General features: G+C 39.6%; 1 protein-coding gene across 11 annotated transcripts in view; it reads right to left on the reverse strand.

Annotated features, from left to right (window-relative positions):
• Positions 1-24,636, reverse strand: part of lrp8 (low density lipoprotein receptor-related protein 8, apolipoprotein e receptor) — a 154,750-nt gene that overhangs the window by 73,514 nt on the left and 56,600 nt on the right. For 10 of the 11 annotated variants that reach the window (XM_067513189.1, XM_067513183.1, XM_067513184.1 and 7 more), the window contains one exon: positions 9,514-9,636. The exons of the other annotated variant lie outside the window; for it this stretch is intronic. In XM_067513189.1, coding sequence (XP_067369290.1) covers positions 9,514-9,636 — 123 coding nt within the window. The remainder of the gene's footprint in view (positions 1-9,513; positions 9,637-24,636) is intronic. 11 annotated transcript variants of the gene reach the window in all.

The following is a 24,636-nucleotide window of genomic DNA, read 5'->3' on the forward strand; positions in this document are numbered from 1 at the left end:
CAGAAAGCACACACACACACACACACACACACACACACACACACCACTTATGTACAAGTGTGTGTCTTTTTACTTCTTTATTTTTGTGAACATTAGTTTGAATGTCTGTATTAGTTACTTGTGTTTTTTCATTGAGGGGTCACTGGATTTTAAGACTAAAAAGGGGGGGGGGGAGACACACACACACACACACACACACACACACACACACACAGGTAAAGAAAGCAAGGGAAGAGAAGGAAGAAAGCGAGCAAGAGAGAAAAAGGTCACCTGGGAAATTACTCCTGCCGCAGCCGCTGCCTCAAGCATGAAATTGAAGCAGTCCAACAAGGCAACTCTCTGGATCCTTGCCGTTCATATTCCAAAATAATTAAGTAGCACAACCTCCTGCCTCTATGCCATATAATGCTGACATGCCTATTGTCTCAGCATGTGCACACACACACACACACACCGAAAAGCCACCTTAGTACACAGACACAGGTGGAACTGGTGACAGATGGAACAGACTGAGATGGAGGAAGACCGATGTACAAGTTTTAACTTCAGTATTCACCTAAGGACAGCTGGCTTCACAGTAGTGTTACACTGATACCTTGGTCCAGTGCTGAACAAATAAGTTTCTCTTTGACCAAATAAATTATTAAAAAGTAAAGAAATCGCTGTGCTAACTGCTCTTACGTAGTCGCGTTACCATGTAAAGTCAGGAAGTAGTCTAGGTTGCAGACACGTTTAAATCAAAACTCAACTCTAAATAAAAAAAATACCAGCTGTTAGTAACAAAGACTCTACAGCAACACTACTGTTGTTTCTAAACTCAATGGTGATTTAACTACTACTATACTATAAAAATTATAACATACAGCCGCTACCAGTTTTGGTTTGTTGATGTAGAGTTACAAAATTAAGTCAACAGCAAACTTTACATCCTCGTCATCTGAATCCTACAATCACAATCTGAAAACACGGTAAGCTTCCTCCCGCCCCTACAATATAGCCTATAACCAACATTTAAAAGAAGTTGAAGTTACTGTTTTGACTGAGTAGTTAAAGTAAAAGCTGCCTCAATGTCCAATTTCGCTATTATTTGCTGTTTTCCTCTGTAGTGCTATAATTACCACATGGAAAAAATTAAAGAAGCTTGTTGTGTCTTAGTATGAGCCCTACAAATCCTGGCTGCTCAGAGTGGGACAGAAGTCATGCTGGGATGAAACGTTCTCTTTGACAGTTTGTAGATGAATGAGTTTCATCAAATGGAATAAAATAAGTAGCAAAGTTTGAAATCATGGCATTTTTAATGCCTTAATAGTGTTGGGTAACTTCATAAAATATCAGTATTTATCAGCATAAAATGCTGTATTAATAACATTTAATTACATGTTTGCCATATACTATTACAAGAAAATGTTTTTGGAGCCTTTTACTCAATATCAGAGTTAAGTTAATGTCCAAGTATAATTATAACATGAATGAAAAAAACCAAACATTTACCTTTTGAGTGAAAACTTAAAACTGCTTTGGTTTATATTACTGTGTTACTCTACTGTGATGTGTGACATTAAAACTTTTCCAAATTTTCATTTGTGTTTGTCCCACAATGAGTTAAGGGGCTTTTCAGTACAACCTTTATCTGCACCCCTCTGAGTATGAAATAAGCCCGAATAGACTGGTAATGATTAGATAACTTCTGTTGGTGATAAAAGTGAAAGGCTTTTATGGCATGAATACAAAATAGTCTTTACACCATCCAAATAACACATATCTCAAAGACTCTTGAACAGTTTTCTCTCCAAAGTCCAAAGCTTTGAAGCATCACTTGGCATTGTGGGGGTCTGAAAGGTGAGTACACGTTGGTCCAATATGTGGCTGAGCGCGTGATGTAGTAATTCAGTGACTTTTACTGTATCTGTACAGAAACACTTGGGTGGCAAGAAGGACTCCCTTTAATCCCTGAAGTGTAGATATGCAGCGGCAGAGCAGAAAGGGTGTGCACATATAAAAATGGAGTTTAAATATTGCTTCAGAGAGTAATCAGCACGGATGATCAAACTGCAGGATTTTGCTGATGCCTCTCAGAGTAAATGGATGTCGTATTTGTACTTTCTAGAGCCAAGAAAATCTGAGCTTTGCTATCTGGTGCACGGAGTAGTAACATAACCTTGCGGTTAATTTGCTAGTTACTGTAGATGACCCAAAAGTGGAAACAGATAATTATCAGGTAGAATTTGCTGGATGGGGAAGACGTAACCTTGGATTGGATTATTCAGTGGTGAAACAATCATGGGGGTGCTTCCTAACTCCTGTAACCAGTGTACAAAAAAAATAAAATAAAAAAAAGACTGTATTGGTTTGTAAACTAAGATTAATTCAAAATTTTAAAACACTTCCCTAAAAATTGCAAGTTCACTAAACCTTTTTGTGGTCGTTTCAGGTGCAGAGCATGAGTAAAGCACATCCCGTTTAAAACCATCCAGTTTTTTTGGTGGGTGTCCATTCTACCAACTAAGCCACTGCCACACCTCATTGATTATCAACCAAAAACAAATGGTCACTTGTTAAATACTTAAATTACATTTTGGTTCTTTTAATATTACTTCTAGTACTACAGGGGGATGAGGTCTGCAGAACATAAAGTGCAGATTAATACCTACTTACATGTATTAGCCCATATGATCAAGCAGTTTGGCCACAATCCCCTCTAGGCCCAGATTCATTGTCAAATGTGTAATTACAGTCAACTGGGGTGTGTGTGTGGTTTCACAGACGCCATTGGTGGTCCATACCTAATCAGCAGTCAACCAGAGGCCTCTGGTTGATCGGCCCATTGATTACCTCCCAGGGAAATCAATGGAATCAAAGGCATTACTTAAACTGAACTCAGATCAGCAAGAGTAGTGTACACAAACAAAGAAGAGACTTGAGAGCAGAGAAAAGGAGATACAAAATAAGATGGCAGTCTGGTGGAGAAAAGTTCAGATGAACCAGAGACATCCTGATACACTCGATATAGAGAAAATATAAAAGAGGAGAAAAGTGTGGGCTGTTATGTTGTTTTCTAGCCTTCCCTGTTTGCTCCTCTACCTCTCTGAGCTCTGTGTCCAGTGCACGTATCTATGCAAATCTGCTGCAGCCAGTGCCAGACTGATTAGTGAGCCTAATTGTCAGGAACCCTCCCTTTGCTCTGTCTCCATCTGACATGTGATTATCCTGTGGCCTATTACAGCAGCTTTCCTCCAACCAGGATACTGGTCCAGCCAGCACACCAGCACAAAAGGGGAATGACACCAGAACCCCGGGCGACTGTACGTGTGTTTGCTGTGAGAGCCTGTGATATGCCTGATAGTTTCTTTGTGTTGTTGTAGACACTTTTGTAAGTTTTGCACCTTAGACACCTTTTGTCCAAGGTGAAAAAATGTTACCTGGATTGTGCCCGAGTCTAAACCCAAACCCAACCATGTGCCTGAGTCAGGCTCTTGACAATTGTATATTTAAATATCTTTGTTCATCCCAATGACCATTTAGCCTAATTTAGTTACTGTTGTGTTTCTGTTTCTCTGTTAATTTCAGTGTCAAGTCAAGCTTTTATGTTTGGTTGGTCATTTTGCATATTGTATTTTGCTTTGGATGATAAGAGACTGAAGTTAACAAATCGCATCCCCATCATCAAAACACTAAATAACGGAATTTATTCCAGAAGAATGTTGTTACAGTGACAGATGTCAAAGTGCTCAAAATGTTCTGATGACTTGTTGAAGATCACAGCCCACTGCCTGTTTGTATTTTTAAATGATGACCCATTTACACCAAGATAGTTACCCATTCAAAATGTCAACATGACTACCGACTTAATAACAGACATTTCAAAAGCATATGTGCCCAATCACGTACCGTAGCAGGCGCACGCGCACACCTGTCAGGATCAATGTGGCTGAAAAAGTTGTAGAAGTTCTCACTGCGTCAGGCCTTGATTGGACATAATGAGACTTAATCACAAGTCCACTAATCTGATAAAATGACTTACAAATTCACCTTGTGATGAATATCAAATACAACTTTATACACACACATTAACCAGTGCACACATCCAGACTATCTGAAGACATGTGATCTAATACACATACACACCCATAAATCCTTGGCCCATCTCAATCAGCCTTATTACTTGAGAATCTTCAAAGGGGTCTTTGATCACCTCTGAAATCTGTCTTAATAAAAACTTCAAATAGGAAATGGCCTCTAGTTACACCCATATGAAAAGTTCTGTTAGTTTTGAGCAACTTTATTTATACCCACGGTTAAATTTGTTTTTCACCAAGATGACACATTTACACAGATGTGACAGACATTCAAAAAATAAAACTGGCTCCACGAATCAAGAAAGAACTAATAAAAAAAATATAGAAATAAGTACTTGATAAAAACACAAATTTATAAGCTGATAAAACTTCTACTGCTGAAGCTTGTTAATCTCTAACTGCAGTAAGAAAAAAACTGTTTCTATAGCGTTTTGTTCTGCACCTTCTTACACATGGGAAAAAAGAAATTTTTCATCAAAAATATAAGTAGTTTTCCGTTGTCACTGATTTATATGCAAACACGCTGGGTAAGGCTGCGCTCAGTCAGCCAATCGTTTCACAACTTGGTTTGAAGAATTTCTTTAAAAATACGTGACCAAACCCTAAACAAAAACACCAGTATGACCAGATGAAAGCACGATAAAAGCATGGTTATTAATTTATCAGTCCCTTTTTACCCACCGCTTTACAGTGGCTTTAAAGTCAAGGTAGGACTTAATATTAGTCCTGATGTATTTATAAAATCCACCTGCTCAAGAATATGACCTTTAATAAGAGTAACGCCATAATCCCAAAGTCAATCAATGTATTTTCAGTCTTTGATATGTTCAGCTAGAGGAAAGACATTTCACACCGCTGTACAAAATCATCTATGACTGGACCATGGCTGCTCTCACATATTTGTGTAGAAAATTAATACACACCACACCGATAGAGAAACACCTCAGGTCTCATAGGGTATCATTTATTCATACTCTGTGTCCCGTGTGTATTCCTTAAATCAAACTGCTGTAGAAACCTGATGGTTAAAATTTAGGTTGGACTGTATTAAAAGTCAACACTCTCTGCATACAATATATGCAAACTGCATAGGGTTTGGATTTGTGCTCTGTTAGCCTCAAGATTTCTGATCTGAAATGTTTGAATGATTTCAGGAATATTTCAAGGTTTCACACATTTGAATTTAGAGACCGAAATGACAACAGCGTCCTCCCAAAGTTTGGGAATGTGATGCAACTGTAAAAACATTAACAATAAGATGAAACACACTGGCTTTAGGTAAATGGAGTAAATAAATTGAGTGGAGTGTAACACATTTTCCAACTTAGTTCATGCTACATTTCACAATATGAGTGCAGGTAGACAAGGAAGTACAATTATTAAAAACTAAGCCTTATTTTTAGTCAGAGTATTTTAAAAGTCAAACACTGTAGTGTTATTTGGATCCAGTAGGACAGGGCAGTATATTTGAAATTAATAGTGAGGACATTAAAAGTAGTGACAAGCCAGACTATGGCAAAATATGCTACAAAAAATTGTAATGAGCAGAGCAATAAATTATTACCCATTACTCAGCATTAGATGAAACATTATCCTCTGTGTGAAGCTACATTTGCTACATTTGAACTGTCCAGTATTACTGATTTGAGAAAACTGAACTTTGTGGTCCACACACAAAACACAACATTAATTTAATGTGTAATAATACTGAATTACTACCCAGCTACACATGAGCAAGAATTCCATCTTTCAAATTGGTTAGCTACTTACTTCCTCTGCATTCTAAGTGCACTAAGTGCATTTAAGCCTTATCAAGAGCAGAACTTTGGTAGTTCTGATCTACTTATACTTTACAGGATCATCTCTATTTCACATTACATTTACTCTACTACAGTTAAGTGGGAAATGTACTTTTATCCCACTAAATTTACCAGCTTCAGATACTAAGTAGCTCTTGCAGATGTCCAGTCTATAAAGTAGAGGTGAAGATTGTTTATTTGCACTTTTACTAGTGTATTTCTACCACCTCTGTTATAATGAGTATGTTGCAATTTGGCAGAAATGTGTACATAAATGTGACTTATTAAAATTTTGATTCATGAAGTGTTTCATCTATGACAGTTTTAAATAACAAGAAATTCCAATGCAACTGAAAACTACGGGTAAGCACAAAAGTCAACCAGCATAAACAAGATCAAAGCAATATTTGGAAATGTATAGTGAATATCAGATCAAAGTTATGACAATATAATTTGTTATATCAGGTCAAAAGCTTATAGAACCATAATTCACAATGACAATTAAACTGTTATCTCAGAGTGAAGCCTTGGTAAATGTCTGAACAGACTAACTGGCACATAGTCCCAATAGCATACGTAGATCACTGAATGGGTTAATGAAAAGACACAAAATAACAAAAAACAAGTTTAAATCCTAACAACTTCAAACTGATTTTCTACATATATATATATATATTTTTTTAATATTGTGCAGTCGGAAACCCAAAGCTGGGCTGTTTGACTGTGCTTTTCTTGTGCAGTCTTTTATTGTAAATGTAGGCTACGGAAAACATCTCTGCACTTTGTGTTGTAGACTAAAGGGACCTTAAGCTTTAGTAGTCTGTGACCACACTGGCCGGATCAAGTCCCAAGGCTATATAAGATGATGTAGCGTGAAGACGAAGCAGATGCTTGAGTTTTTGTGCAGACACTAAACTCAGTGGCAGTTATTGAATCGTGCAGATAGGCCGAGTACGACCACAGTTATGATAAATGATTCACATGTTCAATTGTGCAAATTATGTTTGTGTGGTTGTAGATCTAATTTTTTATTACAGTATTTCAAAATGAAAAAATAGCTGTCACACAGATGAGGTTGTGATGAAGAAAAAAGGTAAAAGTACTAAAAAATGACCTGGTATACCCTCAGCTTCTAAGGCTTGATTATATTTTGGCTTAATAAGCAGCCAATATACATTTTTTGTAGTTTGTCATAAGCATAAACTCAAACAGCTGTTTGAGACTCTGCCGTGTGAAATTAAGAGAAACAAGCATCTTCTCATCCCTGTTCTCTTTATTATTGCTAAGATTTGCACAGCCTGCTCCCAAAAAACCACCATGTCTTAAAGAGGCGAAGTGTCAACTGCAACAATCTCTGAGTGAAGCTCTTGATCAAAATGATGAACTGCCCCATCAGATAAACAGCTTGATGCACCAGATCGAGATACTGAAGGAAGAAAAGGGGGAGTTTAGCAGCTCAGAGATCACTGCAAATCAAAAACTGAGCAGGCTGGAGAACAACAACGAAGAACAGAAGACCCTCTGGGAGAACATCAGAGTCTGAGGTTGCATATCTCTGGCCTAACAGAACATCTCCAGCTCCAGAAGGAAAAGTACAAGTTTGGACACAGCTTGTGCAAAGAAGAGCATGACAGCATCACTGCACACGTCGAGAAAGAAAGTCAAAGTGTCGAAGCAAAGGGAACAAATCCTCGAGACCACTTTGATTGTCCAGAACAGTAAAGCAAGTCATGCAGATGGTGAAGTAGCTGAAGGAGAAGCTCTCACACAGGGAAACCACAGAGTTTCTCAGAGATCACTGAAGCTCAGGAAGACCAGGAACATCTGAGGAAGCAGGTCTCCAACAACTTCCAGATCTCAGAGACCAGAGTCACACATATGGCATCTTCTCCAACAGGAGAACAGTAAGCTGCTTGCAGAAAAGATAGAAATGCGGTAAGACCAAAAAAGGGACAGATACTGTGATACTCCAGTGACAGAGGTGGAGGAAGAGACAAGCAAAAGAAAAATGAACTAAAACGTAAAGAGAAACAAGAAAAGGAGGAAAAGAAAAAGAGGAACAGGAACCAGGGTTCTGTTGCTGAACTTCAGAACAGTGAGGTGGAGGAGCCACATAGCTTCCTACTCTCTCCCCCCTTCTCCTCTCCACCTTTCATATAACCACCCATCCTCACTCATCTCCCTCCCTCCTCCGTCTCCCTCGATTCACCTCATCCTACATCGATTACCCCTCTGTTCTTCCTCCAGCTTCCCCAGCCAACCATCTTCTTCCTCTTCTTCATCCCAACTCTTTTCTCCCCCCACATTTCTTCCATCCTACTCCCAATTTGCACATTTCCCACTCTCCCATTCCAAATCCCCCCTCCAAGGGAATTCAGGACAGGGGGTACTTCACTGCAGCTTTACACAAACACCTCCACCCAAGGCAGTTTGATCCGATTTCTTCATGTGTCTGACTTAAACTGTCTGATATTATGGTTGTTGTAAAGTAGAACCTTTGCTTTCTGTTGTTTCACGATGGTTTGAAGTAATAATAATAATAATAATAATAATAATAATAATAATAATAAAATAATAATGTATAGTTTTGAGGTAGGTTTTAAGATTTTGGAAAGTCATCATAATACTCATGAAAAATTACCACAAAGTATCTAATGCCGATGAATGAGATACCCTTGAAACCCTCAAATACTAAGAGCCAGTTAATTCCAAAACACATACCCCCCAAACTTTCTGCCTCACCTCACACTCTCAACACTTTGGGGTTACACCTGATTTTCTGCTGGAAAAAAAGTGCAGTAATCCCATTGGGCAGTGTTCATTTTTTCATAATTGCAGCAGCAAGTGACCTCACCACCTGCCCAACACGAGTAACAGGTAAGGTCCGTTCGCAACAATTTTTTATAATTACTCTATTTTATGCTGAGAACACACTGTAGACTCGAAAATCATGCCAGCTGGTGTTTTTGAGTGTTTCAGTGCTGGATAATGCTAACTCTGATAATATCCCTCAAATACAATATTTCTTTGCATTCAGAGTAGCTGTTTTCTTCTCATATGCCTCAAATGAATCATGCAGATTCCGTTACTTTTGGCAGTTTATATGATTAACTGGGAAAGAATCGGAGGATTATAGGATTCAGTATTCAGAGATTATTTCCATTTCTCATTTTCCAAAGCATGCTGTGTAAAATTTGTGTGCAAGTAGCACACATCTCTGTGGCCTTGCTGAAACCACATACAGAATTCCTGCTTTTGATGGTGCAGTCCACAAGAGAGGAAAAGGACCCGAAAGCCATTTTCTGCACAAAAGAGAAGGCTGGCACACGGCAAAAATGTGCCATACTGAGAACAAGTGACCTTGGGGGTTCTTTATACTAAAAAACGTGAACTGCGCATGTGTGGAGGTCAACAAGTTTAACGTCTAGGACTGTAAAAGAAAAACACATGTACACCATGCTAATGTGTATGTTTTAGCAAACTTTACTTAAACACACACACACACACACTGAACAACTAGCCTTTAGAAAAGTGCATGTGTGCGTGTCTTGAGCCTACCTGACTGTGTTCATGTGTCAGCAGACATGTGTCATGGGTTGTCTGCATGTGTGGTTGTGTCTGTCTGAATAGCCACTTACTGCAGATGGCATCAGCCTCGTCCGAACCGTCTACACACTCTGGCTCTCCATCACAGCGCCACCTAGCAGGTACACACTGTCCATTCTTACAGGCAAAGTCTGTGGTTGCACATGTCTTCTTTGCTGTGGAGACAAAGGAAACAGCCAACAATTAATGTCAAATAGAAAGAAAGCAGTTATCTGCCTGCTTCTGTTTGTTGGTCAGTAATTTACAGTAGATATACTGTAAGTAGGCATTTAACTGGAAGAGATTACCACCATCTACGCAAACTCTGGGAAGTGCAGTGCTAAAACATACGGCAGTAAGCAGTACAGAAATACAGCATCAAAGTTCAGAATCAGCTTAACACAGTCAACAGGCCCAGCCAATTAAAATGCAACTTAAATCCAGACTTCAAAACTTCAAGCTGATTTTCTGTTCTAACTTTTTAGCAGGCAGTGATGCTTTGATGCTGCTGGTTGTGAGCTGAAGTCTTGGTGGTGTGTTTCAGTGTTGTAACAGGATACACAAGCCGATGAGGTATTTGTGTTTTGTTTGTCCCTGTTTTTCTAAAATTGAGTAAGTGTGTGCACATCAGGGCTTTTCAAATTATAAAGAGACCAAGATCCAGTTGGCTGCTGTATCACTACTTCTACTTTCATCTTTTGGAATAGCTGTGTTCAAGATGACCAATCAGGTCTATATTGTAAATGTTATACGTAGGCTGGTAAATTCAAAGAAAAGAAGAGAATTCCACTATGCACTGCATAGTTTTATCTTGAGAATAAAAAGTGTCAATTGTGTACTGTACAGTGCACCATCCCCAAGATATTAGTCTAAAGACCTGGGGTTTGGCACCGTTTTTAACATCGCATGATCCACCTTTGGAGTCCGGCACAGTTTGCAGAACCAACTGTGTAGCTGTTTCCTGATAGCACATGAACTGAAATTGCAAAAAAAGCCTCTAACAGTGAGAGCCACTGAACAAGAGAAAGCACTCGCTTGGCCCCAACGTGATGAAACATACAGCGAAGCAGCCTGACAAATGGCAAGAAAGTGTGGGTGACTGAGTGAGCGAGCAGGCAGGCAACCCTGTTGGGAGGTGGAGGTGTTTGTGTCGGGGTAGTTTTCTACTCATGAGCGTTGAGTAACCCTGACAGCTTCAGTTCCATTTTACTTCACGTGAGCCTCCACCTCACCGACCTTTAGTTGAAACCAGCTGAAAGCGCAGGTTAGCAGAATGCTGGTCTGAAGTGACAATGGATGCACAGTAAAAGATTCATATATTTGTGTTTGTGCTTGTGTGAAATGTGCTTGTTCCATTTCTTGATACTTTTGATACTAATAACCACATCTTTTTTATATTGCTCTCTATCTGGCTTTTTTAATGTGCACATAAACTGAAATGTCCCAACTACAAGATGTGGTGTAAGGAGGACTATGTGCTGAATTATTAACTAGATTTGTGTATCTTCATATTGTATTTAATATACAGATATACATTTTATACCCCCCCCAAAAAAAACATAAATTTTTTGATCAACAGCAAACTGGTGGCAAATTTGTGCAGTTGTGCAAATTTTGTAGAATATACAAATCAGACACCTATGATGACTAAGCTGAAAAAAAAAACCCTGAGTGTATTTCAACTGAGGACGAAAGCTGGACACCTATTAGTTCATTGTCGACTCGTGTAGCCTTGGCTTTCCTGTAGTGTGTGGTAAAAAGGAAGTGTTGTGATTGATGGCATGAGTACGAGCCATGACAATGAAGTACACGATAGAAGAACTGACGGAGTCTCCAGTGTGTGACCAACACCTCCTACATGTATAGCTAAATTCACTGTATCTATATGGATTATAATGTCTGGTAGACTGAAGTAGAGATTGCACAACCACACACACACTTACCAGTGCACAGTATTGATTCAAAGCAAAGAGGAAAAAAAGAAAAAGGGTTTCTTAAATACATGGGAGAGATGGAATTGAAGAAGGTGTAGGCCCAGAATAAATGAAAAGCAAGTCTCTGGGGATTAAAGAGTAGTGAGAGCCAGAGACAAAGGTAAACAGAGAGAGGGGAGAGAGCAGGGAATAATGGTACAGAACCAAAAGAGTCCATGCTGTCAAGGTGGGGTATAATGTAACAGCATCAGTCTTCACAAAGGACCTTTTCCTTCCTACCTTTCCCTCCATGTCTGCCTACAGCCCGATAACAGAGCTGGCTGCAACCAAACTGTGTGTACACTGGGAAGTGAAACTGACAATTCCACTGTAAAACACATTAAAGCTGATGTCAGACATCTACAAATAAGGATTTCCCATCACCTTCATATCATATCTCCTATCTAAGGTCATCTTAATCCTCTCCAAAAGCAGCTCGCTTCATTCAGCCTGGGATATATTATGGTGCTGCTGACAACAGCCTTTTATCACACACAGAAGGATTAATTAAAATGCAAACACAAGCAGACATAAGCATACCAATTTCGTACTACCCCTCCCTTAACTCGTATTTCCTCTTATCTTAAGGACAAAAAGGAAAATGATACATTTCACCTTGACCGCTTCTTTTTCTGGGGGTTAAAGGCATTGTGCAGCATTTCCTTGTTGAGATAATAAAATATGCATTTAATTAGTCTTAGATGGAGATAAATATAAAAGCAACATTAGATTTGCCACTTGTTCAAGAGCAACGGCCTGAGAAATGTTGTAGACTATATGAGGAAAAGTGGATAGATATCATCATTTGTGGGAAGAAAAAATACTTGTTCCATATGAAGGACTTTAAATGGCATAAGTCAAAATACTAGCATTTTAAATTGGATCTGGTGAAACTCATTTTCCACCCTTTGGGCTTTGGACACAATTTACAAATCAAAAATATTTGATTCACATCTTATTTGTTGCTGAGCCATTTTTATTCCACAGATTATGTTTTTTTCCCATAATTTCCTACATTAGACTCTTGTTTGACAGTGCTTTATTTGTAGGGTCATGTGAGATGCCCACACTAAAGTAACTGCAAACGACAATTTCATGATAAAACACATTTTTAATCCCAACAGACATCAGACTATAAGACTATAAGGTATAGACGTAATATCTTCTGATAAGTGTATGAATATGTAGGGATATAAAAAAACATACATTAAACACAGTTTGTTGAAAAATCTGCACACACAAATAATATTTTTCCATACTAGTCCAGAGTTGCTGATGCACACACAAAGGCTGCTTACATTTACATTCTGATGCACAAAGACCTGAGATATAGGAGTGTCATCCATATGGAGCAGCCTAGACCTGCTTTATGAGGTGTGAGAGTCAATGTGGGAGAGACAAACACTAGCCAGCCATGCACAATCTCACACCTTTACCTACCAACCACCCCTCCTCCAAGAGCTGAAGCATGTTGTGTTATTTTTGTCCTCTGTCCCCTGAGAAACAGTGATTTATATTTATGTGAAATAGAAGATAGATCAGAGAAACTTGAGCTTGCTTGCAAGGAAACTGTATCCTCCTTTAAATCATCACTAACTACTTCACGTGCACCTCATCTACTCTGGGGTTTTGTTTTGACACAGTTTTTGACACCGATGGACGGAGACCCGGAGTGAGCTTGGAACCATTGCACCTTTGTGTCTGTTGAGGTGGGTGCCTACCATAGGAGGTTTCCAGGCACATCCAAAACCTAAGAGACCTCGAGGTTTACCCAGATCACACTAGAGACTATCCTTAGTCTCTTATAAGGTCAGGGAACATCTTGGGATCCCCCCAGAGGAGCTGGAAAACCTTTCAGGGGTGGGGTACTTCAAGACTCACTTCGTGAACTTGCTACCTCAACATAAGCGAAAGAAAACAGAGTAATGGAGACGAATGGATGTGTCAGATTTATCAAAATATAAACACCATACACGACAGTCCGATGATCACTCACAAGCTGCTATACAAGCAGAGCCAAACAATTAGTAATAGCAAGAATACCAAATCCCAGCAGTGACCATGGCCACGAGACATGTTCAAGCTTAAAACATACCACTGTCCACCTTTTCTATAGACATACAGTGGTAATCCTCTGCTGACATTTAACAAATGTCATACTCTAGAGACTCCCATGATCAATGAGTGACTAAGCTGACCTACTGACGTACCTGAACCACACAATGCACACATGGTTACACATGCTAGAAATCTCTTACGATTCTTCACTACATCCTACTGACAACTTGATTTTGGGGGCTATTGTTTGACCTGAGAATAGGTGAAGGTCAGCTCTTCAATTTACACGCTCCATTACACACACACACACACACACACACACACACTTAAATGGAAACAGAGGTAAAACATCCAACAGCTCAATTATACCTATGGGAACAGTTTGTTTTCTCTGATTGGGATCCACTGACTGCAGTACCCAAGAGGTTGATTTGCTCCAATAACTGCAGTCGCAGACAGACACCTGGTGCTGTGGAGAAATCATTTACCATTCTTCTGTGACAGTGAGACCTTTATATAAAGTTCCATGTGCAAGAGAGTAAAGCAAGCATCCATGGTTGACTAAAAAAGCCATTTAATTGTATTATGTAAATAAAAATATTAAAAGCGGATGAATTTTGGTTTAAAATAACAATTGATAAGAAAGCTGTCTGACATGGCAAACTACCCTGTGCTTAGACACACAGTACATTTTTGCAATTGAACAGAGCATTACAGTTTGAATATTTCAAATGTTCGAAATTCCAATGAAAAAAATTACAGCCCCATTGTGACATGGTTATCCCCACATTTATTTTCAGATTATAAATACATAAAACATTCTTGAGTTTCTTCCGGGTAGTGTGGTGACTTCTTTGTTATTTTAAACCAAAATTCATCCGCTTTTAATATTTTTATTTACATAATACAACAATTAAATGGCTTTTTTTTGCCCTCTTGATAAACTTGTCTAATCAACAACAACAAAGCAACTCAGTAGCATGTGGCAGTATTTTGGGTTCTACACCGCAGATGGCAAAATTATTAGTAAAGATAAAGCTGTTTCCCGACTCTCCAAAAAGCAGCTGTCTTACCAAACTACGACAACAAGCTTGAGGACTCACCTGCAATCTGGTCACCCAAGTGTGGCAGAGGAGATACCACAGATGAGTGGAGCAGCTTTAGCTCTACAGGCTTAGCAAGTAAAGTAATGGAAATGTAGTGCAACCTTCTCATCGTTTGTTAAACCTGGCATATATTACATCGTATAGAACGAGGAGGGAGTGTTAGTAGTATTGTGTTATGTGGGTTGCGTTCCTGTCAAGTTTAACATCGGTCGAAAGGGATTTTTGTGAAAAATAAATAAAAATGTCCCGCTGCTGGGCATTTAATTATACACAGGAAAGTAAGTTCTGGTGTGTTTTTAAAAAAGAAAAGTCAATATTAATATTCAAATCAAACACATTCAGGTGGCAGAACGAGACTAAAGAATTTCATTAGTGAGTGCTTGAAATTATTTCTGCATTTGCTGATGCAGCATGAAGCTAAAAACCCAGGTTAACAATGGCTGTGAATGAAGTTAAAGGATCGAAGGGAATAAAGGAGTTACAGCAATAAAAGTGAGAAAGGGACAATAGACAAAGAGTGAGAGGGAAAAAATGGTCTTCCACATTGTTGTGATTGGCTAAAGAACAGAGCAAGTCAGAAGAGAGAAAGAGGCTGTTAAGCAGTGAGCAGGTTGACCGTGAGAGAGTAGAGAATACTACATGAATTGTGTGTGTGTGTGTGTGTGTGTGTGGTAATATTGTTATGTTATAATATTGCTCTGAGTAGTATTTAAGGCCCAATAATCAGGTTGTGACAGTGAGACACTGTGGGAAAAAATGACTTGAACAGCAACACAGTGAAGCAAACACCACTAACTGTAGTAATTAATGTAGCATTTGGTTTTCTTGTAAGAACTTTCTGCTATGACAGGCAGTAGCTTGCTCACACAGAGGAGAACAAAGACGTAATTAACACATGCGCCACCCACTGACTGATTGAAAATAAAAGGGCAACTCAAATGGCAGCTGAACTTTCTACAACGGTTTGTGAAAATCTTCAAAGCCAAACTATCTTAGCAGTAGCTTCAGCGTGTGGCTAAAATTCGAGCATCATTAGAGTTCGATGAGTGCACATTTCAACCTGAAACATGATTTAAAGTTTAGATTAAAAAGTTAATTTGCACCTGTTTTTGAAATCCATAGATGCCCACAGGTGTGCATGTGTGTGATGCTCACACTACAAAGGCTGGAGATGTGAGGGGAACTCATGGACTAGCAGTCCACACAGCTGGCCAGATCAAATACACTTGCAGCTTATTATGCTCCTCACAGCACATCAAATACCACCTACCAGTTCAAAGAAGCCTGTTAGCATTTTGTGATCTCCCTCACTGGACTACGGGGGAGGATCAGGACTCCAGGTTTGAGACAAATACGCAAGTGAATCCTTAATATGATGCATCAGAGGTGAACAGAGAGGGGCAGATATCTGGCCACAAAGACCTGGGTGAGAGCTGCATCACGAGGGAAAGGAGAATTAAACTGAAGCACAATTTGGAAATAAAAGGAGGAAAATAAAAGAGACACAGGAAAACAGCCAATCAAATTTACATTAGATATTGAAGTACTGTAGAAATGGACAGAGACTAAGAACACGCTCATAGGCTAATGCTCTCTGCTGGTACCATATGTTGTACTAGGGGATGTAATCGGAGAAAAGAGATAATGAAATGTGGCTTTGTTCAGACTGAAAATAAAGTTGGTGGATTAAATGATGATTTTAATGTTGTCATTATGTTTTATGTAGTGCACACTATACTTTATTCTTCCCTCTTTTTTTTTCCTGCACACAATTTATTGCATGCCTCTTGTTATAACAGTACTTTGTTCATACAGTTTTGATATGATTATCATTAAGATATACAACATAAAACCCACATATTAGAATGTATATTATGAGTTTACTTTTTATTGCTGTGATATGCCTCATAAAAACCTCTATATTGCAATTAAATATATGGCTGTATGAAGCTAATTTCACACTCTCAGTTAAGTTTTTGATTGTAATGCTTTATATTTATTGGGCATTCTTCACTGCTGTAACAACACAAACCTCTCTGTGATACCAATAAATTTTTTTTCAACAGTCAAATCTTCTACTGTCCAAACATTTGAAGAGCTCGTTGGCAAGCAGGTGCAGCCATGCTTTAAAGAAATAAATTGCTTCCTTTTATATGACAAATGCTACAACAAAACACAAGGTACACATCCTCGCAACAAGCAACTCTAGGGGAGTTCAAAAGGAACAACTCCAAAATAATATCAAGTAAAATATATTAATACTTGAAAGAGGTTAATCTAGCTCGTGTGTGTGCTCATGCATCTGTTTATGCCTCTGCTCAGGCCTGCATCTGTTTACTCGTTTTAAGAAAACAGACTGCACCACTTTCTCTGTCTTCCAAGTTTTCAGAGGAGTCTCTTTATGACTCACTTTGCTTTAATAAGGATTAACATTAAGCGGAGCTGATGAGAGAGAGTTTGTGGTGCAGAATAATGAGATTCTGAATCAGTTTATTATTATTAACCATTAGGCTTGCTGTAAAATAGCCTTAACTAATTGTGTGCAAAATAAATACCCCAGAAAGAACGAGCACAGGAGACACACAGCCTGCTCTCTAGTTGGTCCCACTACAAAGGTTCGTAAAAGCACGTCCTTTGTAACCATGTTTACATGACACCATGACCAAATATTGCAGCTCTTAAATGACACACGGACAATGGCATGATTCATGTTGATCCGGCTCAATGTTTCCCCCCCGAAGAGATCACTGCTGAGAAGGTCACAATTCATACAGTATGCATATATTAAATAAAACAAAAAAGCTAAACTAAAAAATAATAACTGTCTCTAAATGAAAAAAGGAAACCTTGGGGTTTCCCTTAATAAGCAGTTTTATGGATTTATAATTTTATTGTGATTGTTGCAAAAGATCTTAAAATATAAGATGATATGTTGTTAGATTGATATTTCATGTTAGAAATTCTTGTTTTTATATAAAGTATTAGTTTCCAAACTGTTTCTACCAAATAGGTTCTGGAAAAGAATGTTTTGTTTTTTTTTACTTTTCCAAGTATGAAAGTTTAGAAAATTACCTAAAATTTCCTAAGTTCACTGATTTGGTTGGCGGATGAGAAAGATGATTCTCTGAAAGCTAAGCCACCGTCCTCTTGGATTCCCGTTGTTCCCAGATCCCTCCATTTTAATTCCCAGAAGATGGCGTCTGCATGTGTCACACGGTAAATCCTAAAACCTTCCAAATCCTGTCACATCCTAGGTCTCTGATCCTTGTTCCCTCTTACATAAGCGGGGCATTACAGTTAAACAAGTGAAGCAGAACAAGCATCACAAACGAAAGAAAGGAAGGAAGAGAAAAATTAAATATACAAAACCACAGTGATGATCAAAGACAGAGACATCAGATATAATGGGAAGAAATTGCTCGTCATGAGACGAAATGTATCAGCTTCTTTCTTTGTTCCTCTTTTATGTACTGAAACTTACACAGCTGCTGTTAGAGTTAAAAGATAGTCATCATACACACTTTTGAAATTCCTCCAAAAATCACATGCATAATAATTTGTTCCCTTTCAACACATTATTCAATAGTCATATTTCCCTCACTTCCTCTCTGGCTTCTAATATTTTTTTTGTCCTTTTTCATCCACACCTCCTAATCTCCTCCTCCTTGGGAAGTCGTGTGCCTGAAAAGCTGTTAGCTACCAACAAACCTGAGTGTATTTGTTGTTGTAAAGCTGAGTGGATATCTTGACAGAGAGATCAGAGAGCAGTCACTTTGTGCACCGCGCCATGTTCACTTCGGAGACTGCTAATTAAGTAGCAGCACAAAAGCGGCCGTTGTGGCAGCACATGGCGAGGGAGAACCAAACAGGGCACGGCTTGTTTTTGTTTTTACAACACGAAGCTGATCAGCGCTTCAGATCATGGTTTCAGACAGTCAGCAGGTAGTCACATCAGATTGAGTCTGTCAGAAGGAAATACAAACTGATGCTGCTCTATATTGTTTAGAACAGGAAAGTGTAACAAAGTAACACAAATCCCTATATATACTGTACATATATATACATACACTATCTGCTTTATATTTTATTAACGGATTGGTCATCAACATAAAAAAACACTATCACACCATTTATAATTAGGCAAACAAAGGTAGAAAGACCAAGCAAGACCAAGTGTCACTTCAGACTAAATAAATTTGCTGGTTGTATTTAATTTTATAAAGCTGGGCATATTTTTGTAGTTAAACTGAATCTAGTGGTGCAAATTAACGCAATAATTTACCCAAACTTACGTGTGCATAGTGTTTGGTTGCTTCCAGTTTGATTGTTGAATGTTTTAAAAGAGTGCAGGTCATTACAGGCTGGTGGTTAAAAGCACATAAGGTCTGTGAATGGTGGTTTTTTAATAGGCGTGTGGAAACAATGTGTGGGGTTGTAACGGTATTTCTTGCCTAGCTGTGTCAAAACCCTATGAGGTCATATTCTTCTGCTTCAGTACTTCTCATTATAAGTGACATATGCACAGAGAAGCCTCACTGATTCTACACTTTCTACTGTGCGCACACACACACCCAATGACTAACAGGCCATCTGGGTGACATCCGGCTCTCAGACTTGACCTGCATTGATTTATTAAAACACTCAGACACTGACACCAACCTTGTTTCTCACAGACATACTTGTGCAAGCAAGCACACATAGACACACTTCATCCCCTCCCCCATGTCCCACCTCAACACTCCAATCTCATCAGACTATCAGACGCTCACTTTCCTAGACAGGGTCATCATTTTAATGATATCGGCTATCAGTCTTTTGCCGCGCACCTCCCCACATATGTAAAGCCTTTATGGCTCTGCAATCACCAAGGTGCTGTCAGAGCGGTTTGACTGATGCCATCATAGGCCAAAGAAAAGCATGAAGTGGCTGCATACAGCTGCAGAGTTTATAGGGTGTCTATTAAATGCAAATAAAATGCAGTATACTGCATTTAGACTTTTCAGAGACTGTTCTTTCCTTTCAATGCTTGATTCTCTCTCTCTCACACACACACACACTGATCTATAGGGCCATAGACCTATGTCACACATGGGGGATGGGATATATTGTAATATATGAAACTTCCAGCACACACACAAAGAGAGACAGATACTGAATCATCTTTTCCAACCGACAATTGTATGCTAGCATGTCCAAATGTTAAGTTATACATTTAGTTACACATAATGTAATTGCTAAATTATTATTATTATTATTGATGGCAATTTAATTTTCAAAAGTAAAATCAGTGGCAATCACATGTTCTAAACCCATGTTCTAATTGCCATGTATGTGCCAGCTGCACTCAAGTGGCAAAATAAAAATGAATAAATTCGGTAATTACTCTTAGTCAGTGACTGACTGACAAGCGGAAACGGGCAAGGTTCCAGCAATCTCCTGGGGAAAAAAAAAAAAAAAAAAAAACAAAACCTTCTTTTAGTGGCAAAACAACATTCCCGCTGGCTGTATGAATCGACGTTCACTGTGAGCCTCGTAATTCCCCTCTCACTGCCCTGCACTTCCACCATCGCTATTCAAGTCCCAAACTGCACACATGCAGCGCGCTGCTGGTTGGTCCACATGACAAATTACTACTGGGCTTATTATCAAAAATCAGCACTCGCCAGAGGGAGTGGTTGGGGAGAGAGGAGAGGAAGGGGGATGCAGTGGGGATTCCAACAAAGCCTGAGCATCCACAGACAAAAAGGGAGACATTTCTCCTGCCGCTGACTAGCAAAAAGAATTCCTTTCAATCACAAACTCCATTTGGGAGCTACAAGGTGCCCCGCAAAGGTCACCAGGAGTTGGGGCATGTCTGCATCCGGGTGTGCACTTAATGCAACATAGCTCTGCACACATTTTTGTTTTGGGTACGTTAAAAAGGTAAAAGAGATGAAGGAGGCAATTTTTACCAAGGTGACAAAGACAAAAAAAAATAAAAAATCCCAACCAGCTGCTTTGCATTGCTTAGATCTTCCAGAGGCGATGGCAGAATGCGCTCCCCATTTTTTTTTTTTTTTGACACACTGATCCTGCCTCTGTCTGTGTTCTGCTGCACTCCCAGCAAAACAAAACACTGTACACAGCTTGTCGGCTTTTGTCTTTCCTGCCACGGTCATTCGGCGCACACTCTTTATCTGCTTCTCTTCTCCACCCTTCCTCTCCTGCGTTTGTCGCACGCTCGCATGGTCTCTCGCTCCCTCTTCTTCTTCCTTACTCCCACCCCCTTTCCCTTTGGCAAACAGCCCGTTGTCCCTTCCTTTGTCTGCTTTGTTTGTGATCGCTGATTAGAAAAATACATAAAAAAAACCTATTGGATGCAAGGATCATGGCCTGAGATCAGAGGGAACAGAAAACCCACACCAGAGCCCTAATGTGACAAAAACATCTGAATTTGAGGCTGTGAGATAATAGAGATTGATAAATCTCGTCCGTTTGCCTATAGACCTATGGCAAAAATGGCAATGTTTGGCAAGTTGTGTGTTGGATGAAACATTTCTTTAAAAACACTGATGTGTGATTGTGTTTAGCCCTTAATGACTAATAATCAAGCCAATGGGTGGTAAACAACATTATAAAGTGCTTCTTAAGATGGATAAGAGATGTCATTTCTCAGTAATAACTTTTGTAATTTTTCCATGCTTTTCTTTTGGTCTTGGAGGTGTTAAGCTCAAGGTCAGTAACATTCTCTTTCAAGACAGTTGCAGCTGTTGGATTTTGAACAATATATAAAAACAACATCCACCAAGCACAAGGAGGCAAGGCCATTATTCTAGTCCTCCAGGGATTCTACTTTGTGTCAGTATGTGCATCACATTCTCATCCCCTCTGCTCCCTTTCAATCACCACTAATAGGCAGGTATGACAGTGGGGGAAAAAATAAGTCTGATTACATACGGGGTGATTGGGGGAATACAATCAGAAAAAGTGGGAGTAACCAAAGTCCACACGACTTTTGCACTAAGCCAAAAGTAGCTCGGTCAGTGATGTGACTCACTAATGCAAAAGCTTCGTCTTTCCACCACGGGTGTCTTGAGCAGGTTTACACTGTCAAAGTAATCATGTTTTCTCTACTAATCCCTTTAGGGCCTACGTGTCCCATCATCATCCACTGCATAAATGAAATTACACAATGACTAAGCTCTTTTCATTGGCCCACAAAGCTTCTTGATTTGGGAACATTAAGAGGGAAGAAAGAATGGGATGTGGAGGGGACCACTGCGCAGTCTTTGTTGTGGCTTATGAATCATCGTGCTGCTATAAGCTCGCCAAATGAGCTCATCTGTTGCGAATAATCTCATGACATCTCAACTTTCAATGGACGAGCTGCTGCAAATTGGCCTGTAGTAATGTTAATTTAAAAAGAGCTATTTGCTTTCAGGTAGCACAACAATAAACCCCTAAAATGTCACTTTATAGATTGTATCCAGTTAGACGCTTTACATTATAGGGAGCTGGTGTGGAGTAAAACTTGTTTTAATCACAGTGCTCAGCTTTAGTAATACAGGTAAAATGAGTCCTACAATAATCTCCCTCAAAAACTGTAAATATAAACCAGATTAGTAAAAACCTTGACAGGCACACAGATTCACAAACATCTCACTAACCTTAACTAAGTTGTTTGCGTGCACCATAATGACCATATCATCATGGTTCCAAGGTTGCGTGATGGCCATTGACTGTAGTCCCACCTCTATGGGGGAACCATTACAGGAGATGCTCCTATGGTTCATATAAGAGGCCGGTGTTTACGCTAGAGGCCTTGCTGGATTTGGAGAAGCTAAATATGCAGGACATGAAGGGGGGGGGGACTTAATGCATGAGTTAATAATGTGTTGGCTTCATGTATTTACCGTTTATACAAAGCTTGAAATCTCACCAACAGAACACAGTAGTAGATTCCTCCACACAGACAGTTATTTTGTTTAATCTAGTAAATAATTACCAATTGCTTCTTTGCTATCTGTTCACGTCTGCTGATTGCACATTCCTCAGACATAAAAAACAAAAATACAAAACAAGCTTTATGTCTTTGAAGTTCCTGTCTTCAGTGTAATTCATTTAAATTTACAACAGGGAATTAGTTGCTTTTTTTCTTCTTCTGTTCTCGGCAATGTTTTAATAGGTCATTTTAGGGAAGCAGAGAAATATCTCTGCCTTTGTCTGAACAATAAACTTAACTGTAAAATAGTTGCACAACAAATCCGTGAGGATGCAACCACAGGGGAGCGTGTTTTGGACACGTCTGACCTAAAGTTACCTCTCACTGTGTGGTTCTTTTTAATCATCGTGGGTATCGGGGGCACGTTTTTGAAATTACTGCTCTCCCACTTCCTCCTTCTGCATGCTTTCCAGTCACCTAGGTGTATCCACGGATACGCTGGGCTACTGGAATACAAATAGAGCCCAGGCACTTGCCTCTCAGCCACATTACAACACACACAAAAAACCCAAAACACCATGTCTTCTCTCCTGTTCCACTGTCTCCCAGACATCCCCCTTTTATTAACCGTTTCCCTCTTTCAACAGTCACAGGGGACTGTTTGTTCACTTTTAATAAACAGGGCAGTGGGGAACCTTACTTTCTATTATTTTTCAAAGATCCTGCTAAATTTACAGTGTGGGATGCACAATGTCTGTTAATGAGACATTTGCTATTTACCATTTGCCCTCTCTTATCTACAGACACTGAGGCGAAGAATACTGATGGAGAAAAAGGGAGTTTGTGGAAACAACTGTAGCTCCTCCTATCCGTCTGATTTTAGGTGTGTGTGCTGAGGTTGGGAAGATGCCCTTGGATCACTTTGAAAAACCCCAGGGAGGCTTGATGAAAGAGACCCCCAGCAGGTGCTCTTGGACACACAACACAATGGTGGAATAGCCACTGGCCGAAGCACCATAAAAGTGCTGCCAGGAGGGCGGAGGGTGAAGGGCAGAGGGTGGGTGCTGGTTGGTGGTGGAGTAGGCCGTGTTTTGCAGCCAGCAGTGTGCAGGCTCGGCTTTTCGGTGGCAGTGAACAAAGCCACCCTCTTCATGGCCATCCAGAGATGCAAATTGCTCTTCATCAAAGTTTCACACTCAGCTTGCAGCAAACAAAATAGAAATGCTGGCTACTTGGAGGGAACTGTTGGGAACACCCCCGTCCGCTGTACTCTTTCACTGTGTGACTGGCAGTTCTGAGATGAATGGCAAGGTGAGCACATACATCCACTTTCAAACGCAAAACCAAGCCACATGTAGACACATACTGAACATGTGCATCACATAAACATGCACCTCTAAGGCCAGCTTTTTTTTTTTCTTCCATTAGATGTTTTTTTTTTCCCCTTCACGATCCTGTATCCCACAGGGAAGCTTGCAATGAGCTGTGCTTAGAGTTAACATGGGCAATAGCCATCAAAAGTCTCCCTGGTCAAAAGGTATTTAGACCTGATCAGCCTCATCCCAGAGGTCCTCACAGGTAAAGCAGAAGCGTGTGTCTGTATATCTATAGTTTGGAAAATAAGACAAAGAGCATGTGGTTGTGGGTGTAGGTCTGTTTCTTGTTTACAAGAAATGTCTTTAATATTTCAGGTAGTGCTTCGTTTATTTGCTTCTCCGTTCCATGTCAGAAACAGACAGGAGAGGAGCTTTAACCCCACACACTGCAGTTATTCAATATTCTGGTTAAAGACTGAATGCTCGCCCTATGTTTTTAAAGCAAACAGGTCAAATACATTGCATTAGCATTTGTGGAAAGCACCCCTGGATGGCAGTGAGGTTTTCTAAGTCCTCTTTGTATATGTGTGCTCTGTACAGCTTGTACCCAGCACTAGGGGGTTTAGTTGAAGCTGTTCTACCACCCAAAGTCATGGCTACCAGACAACTGATTTCAGCTGGAGTCTTTGTGGAGGACGAAGTTAAACCAAGCAATAAGGACTATTGCCTACTTTGTAGTGCAATCAACTAAACAGGCAATTATTTTACCTTATGTTTTGATAATTTTGCCAAAACTGAAATT

The sequence above is a fragment of the Channa argus genome, chromosome 8 (assembly GCF_033026475.1).
Source record: "Channa argus isolate prfri chromosome 8, Channa argus male v1.0, whole genome shotgun sequence".
In the NCBI taxonomy this organism is placed as follows: Eukaryota; Metazoa; Chordata; class Actinopteri; order Anabantiformes; family Channidae; genus Channa; species Channa argus.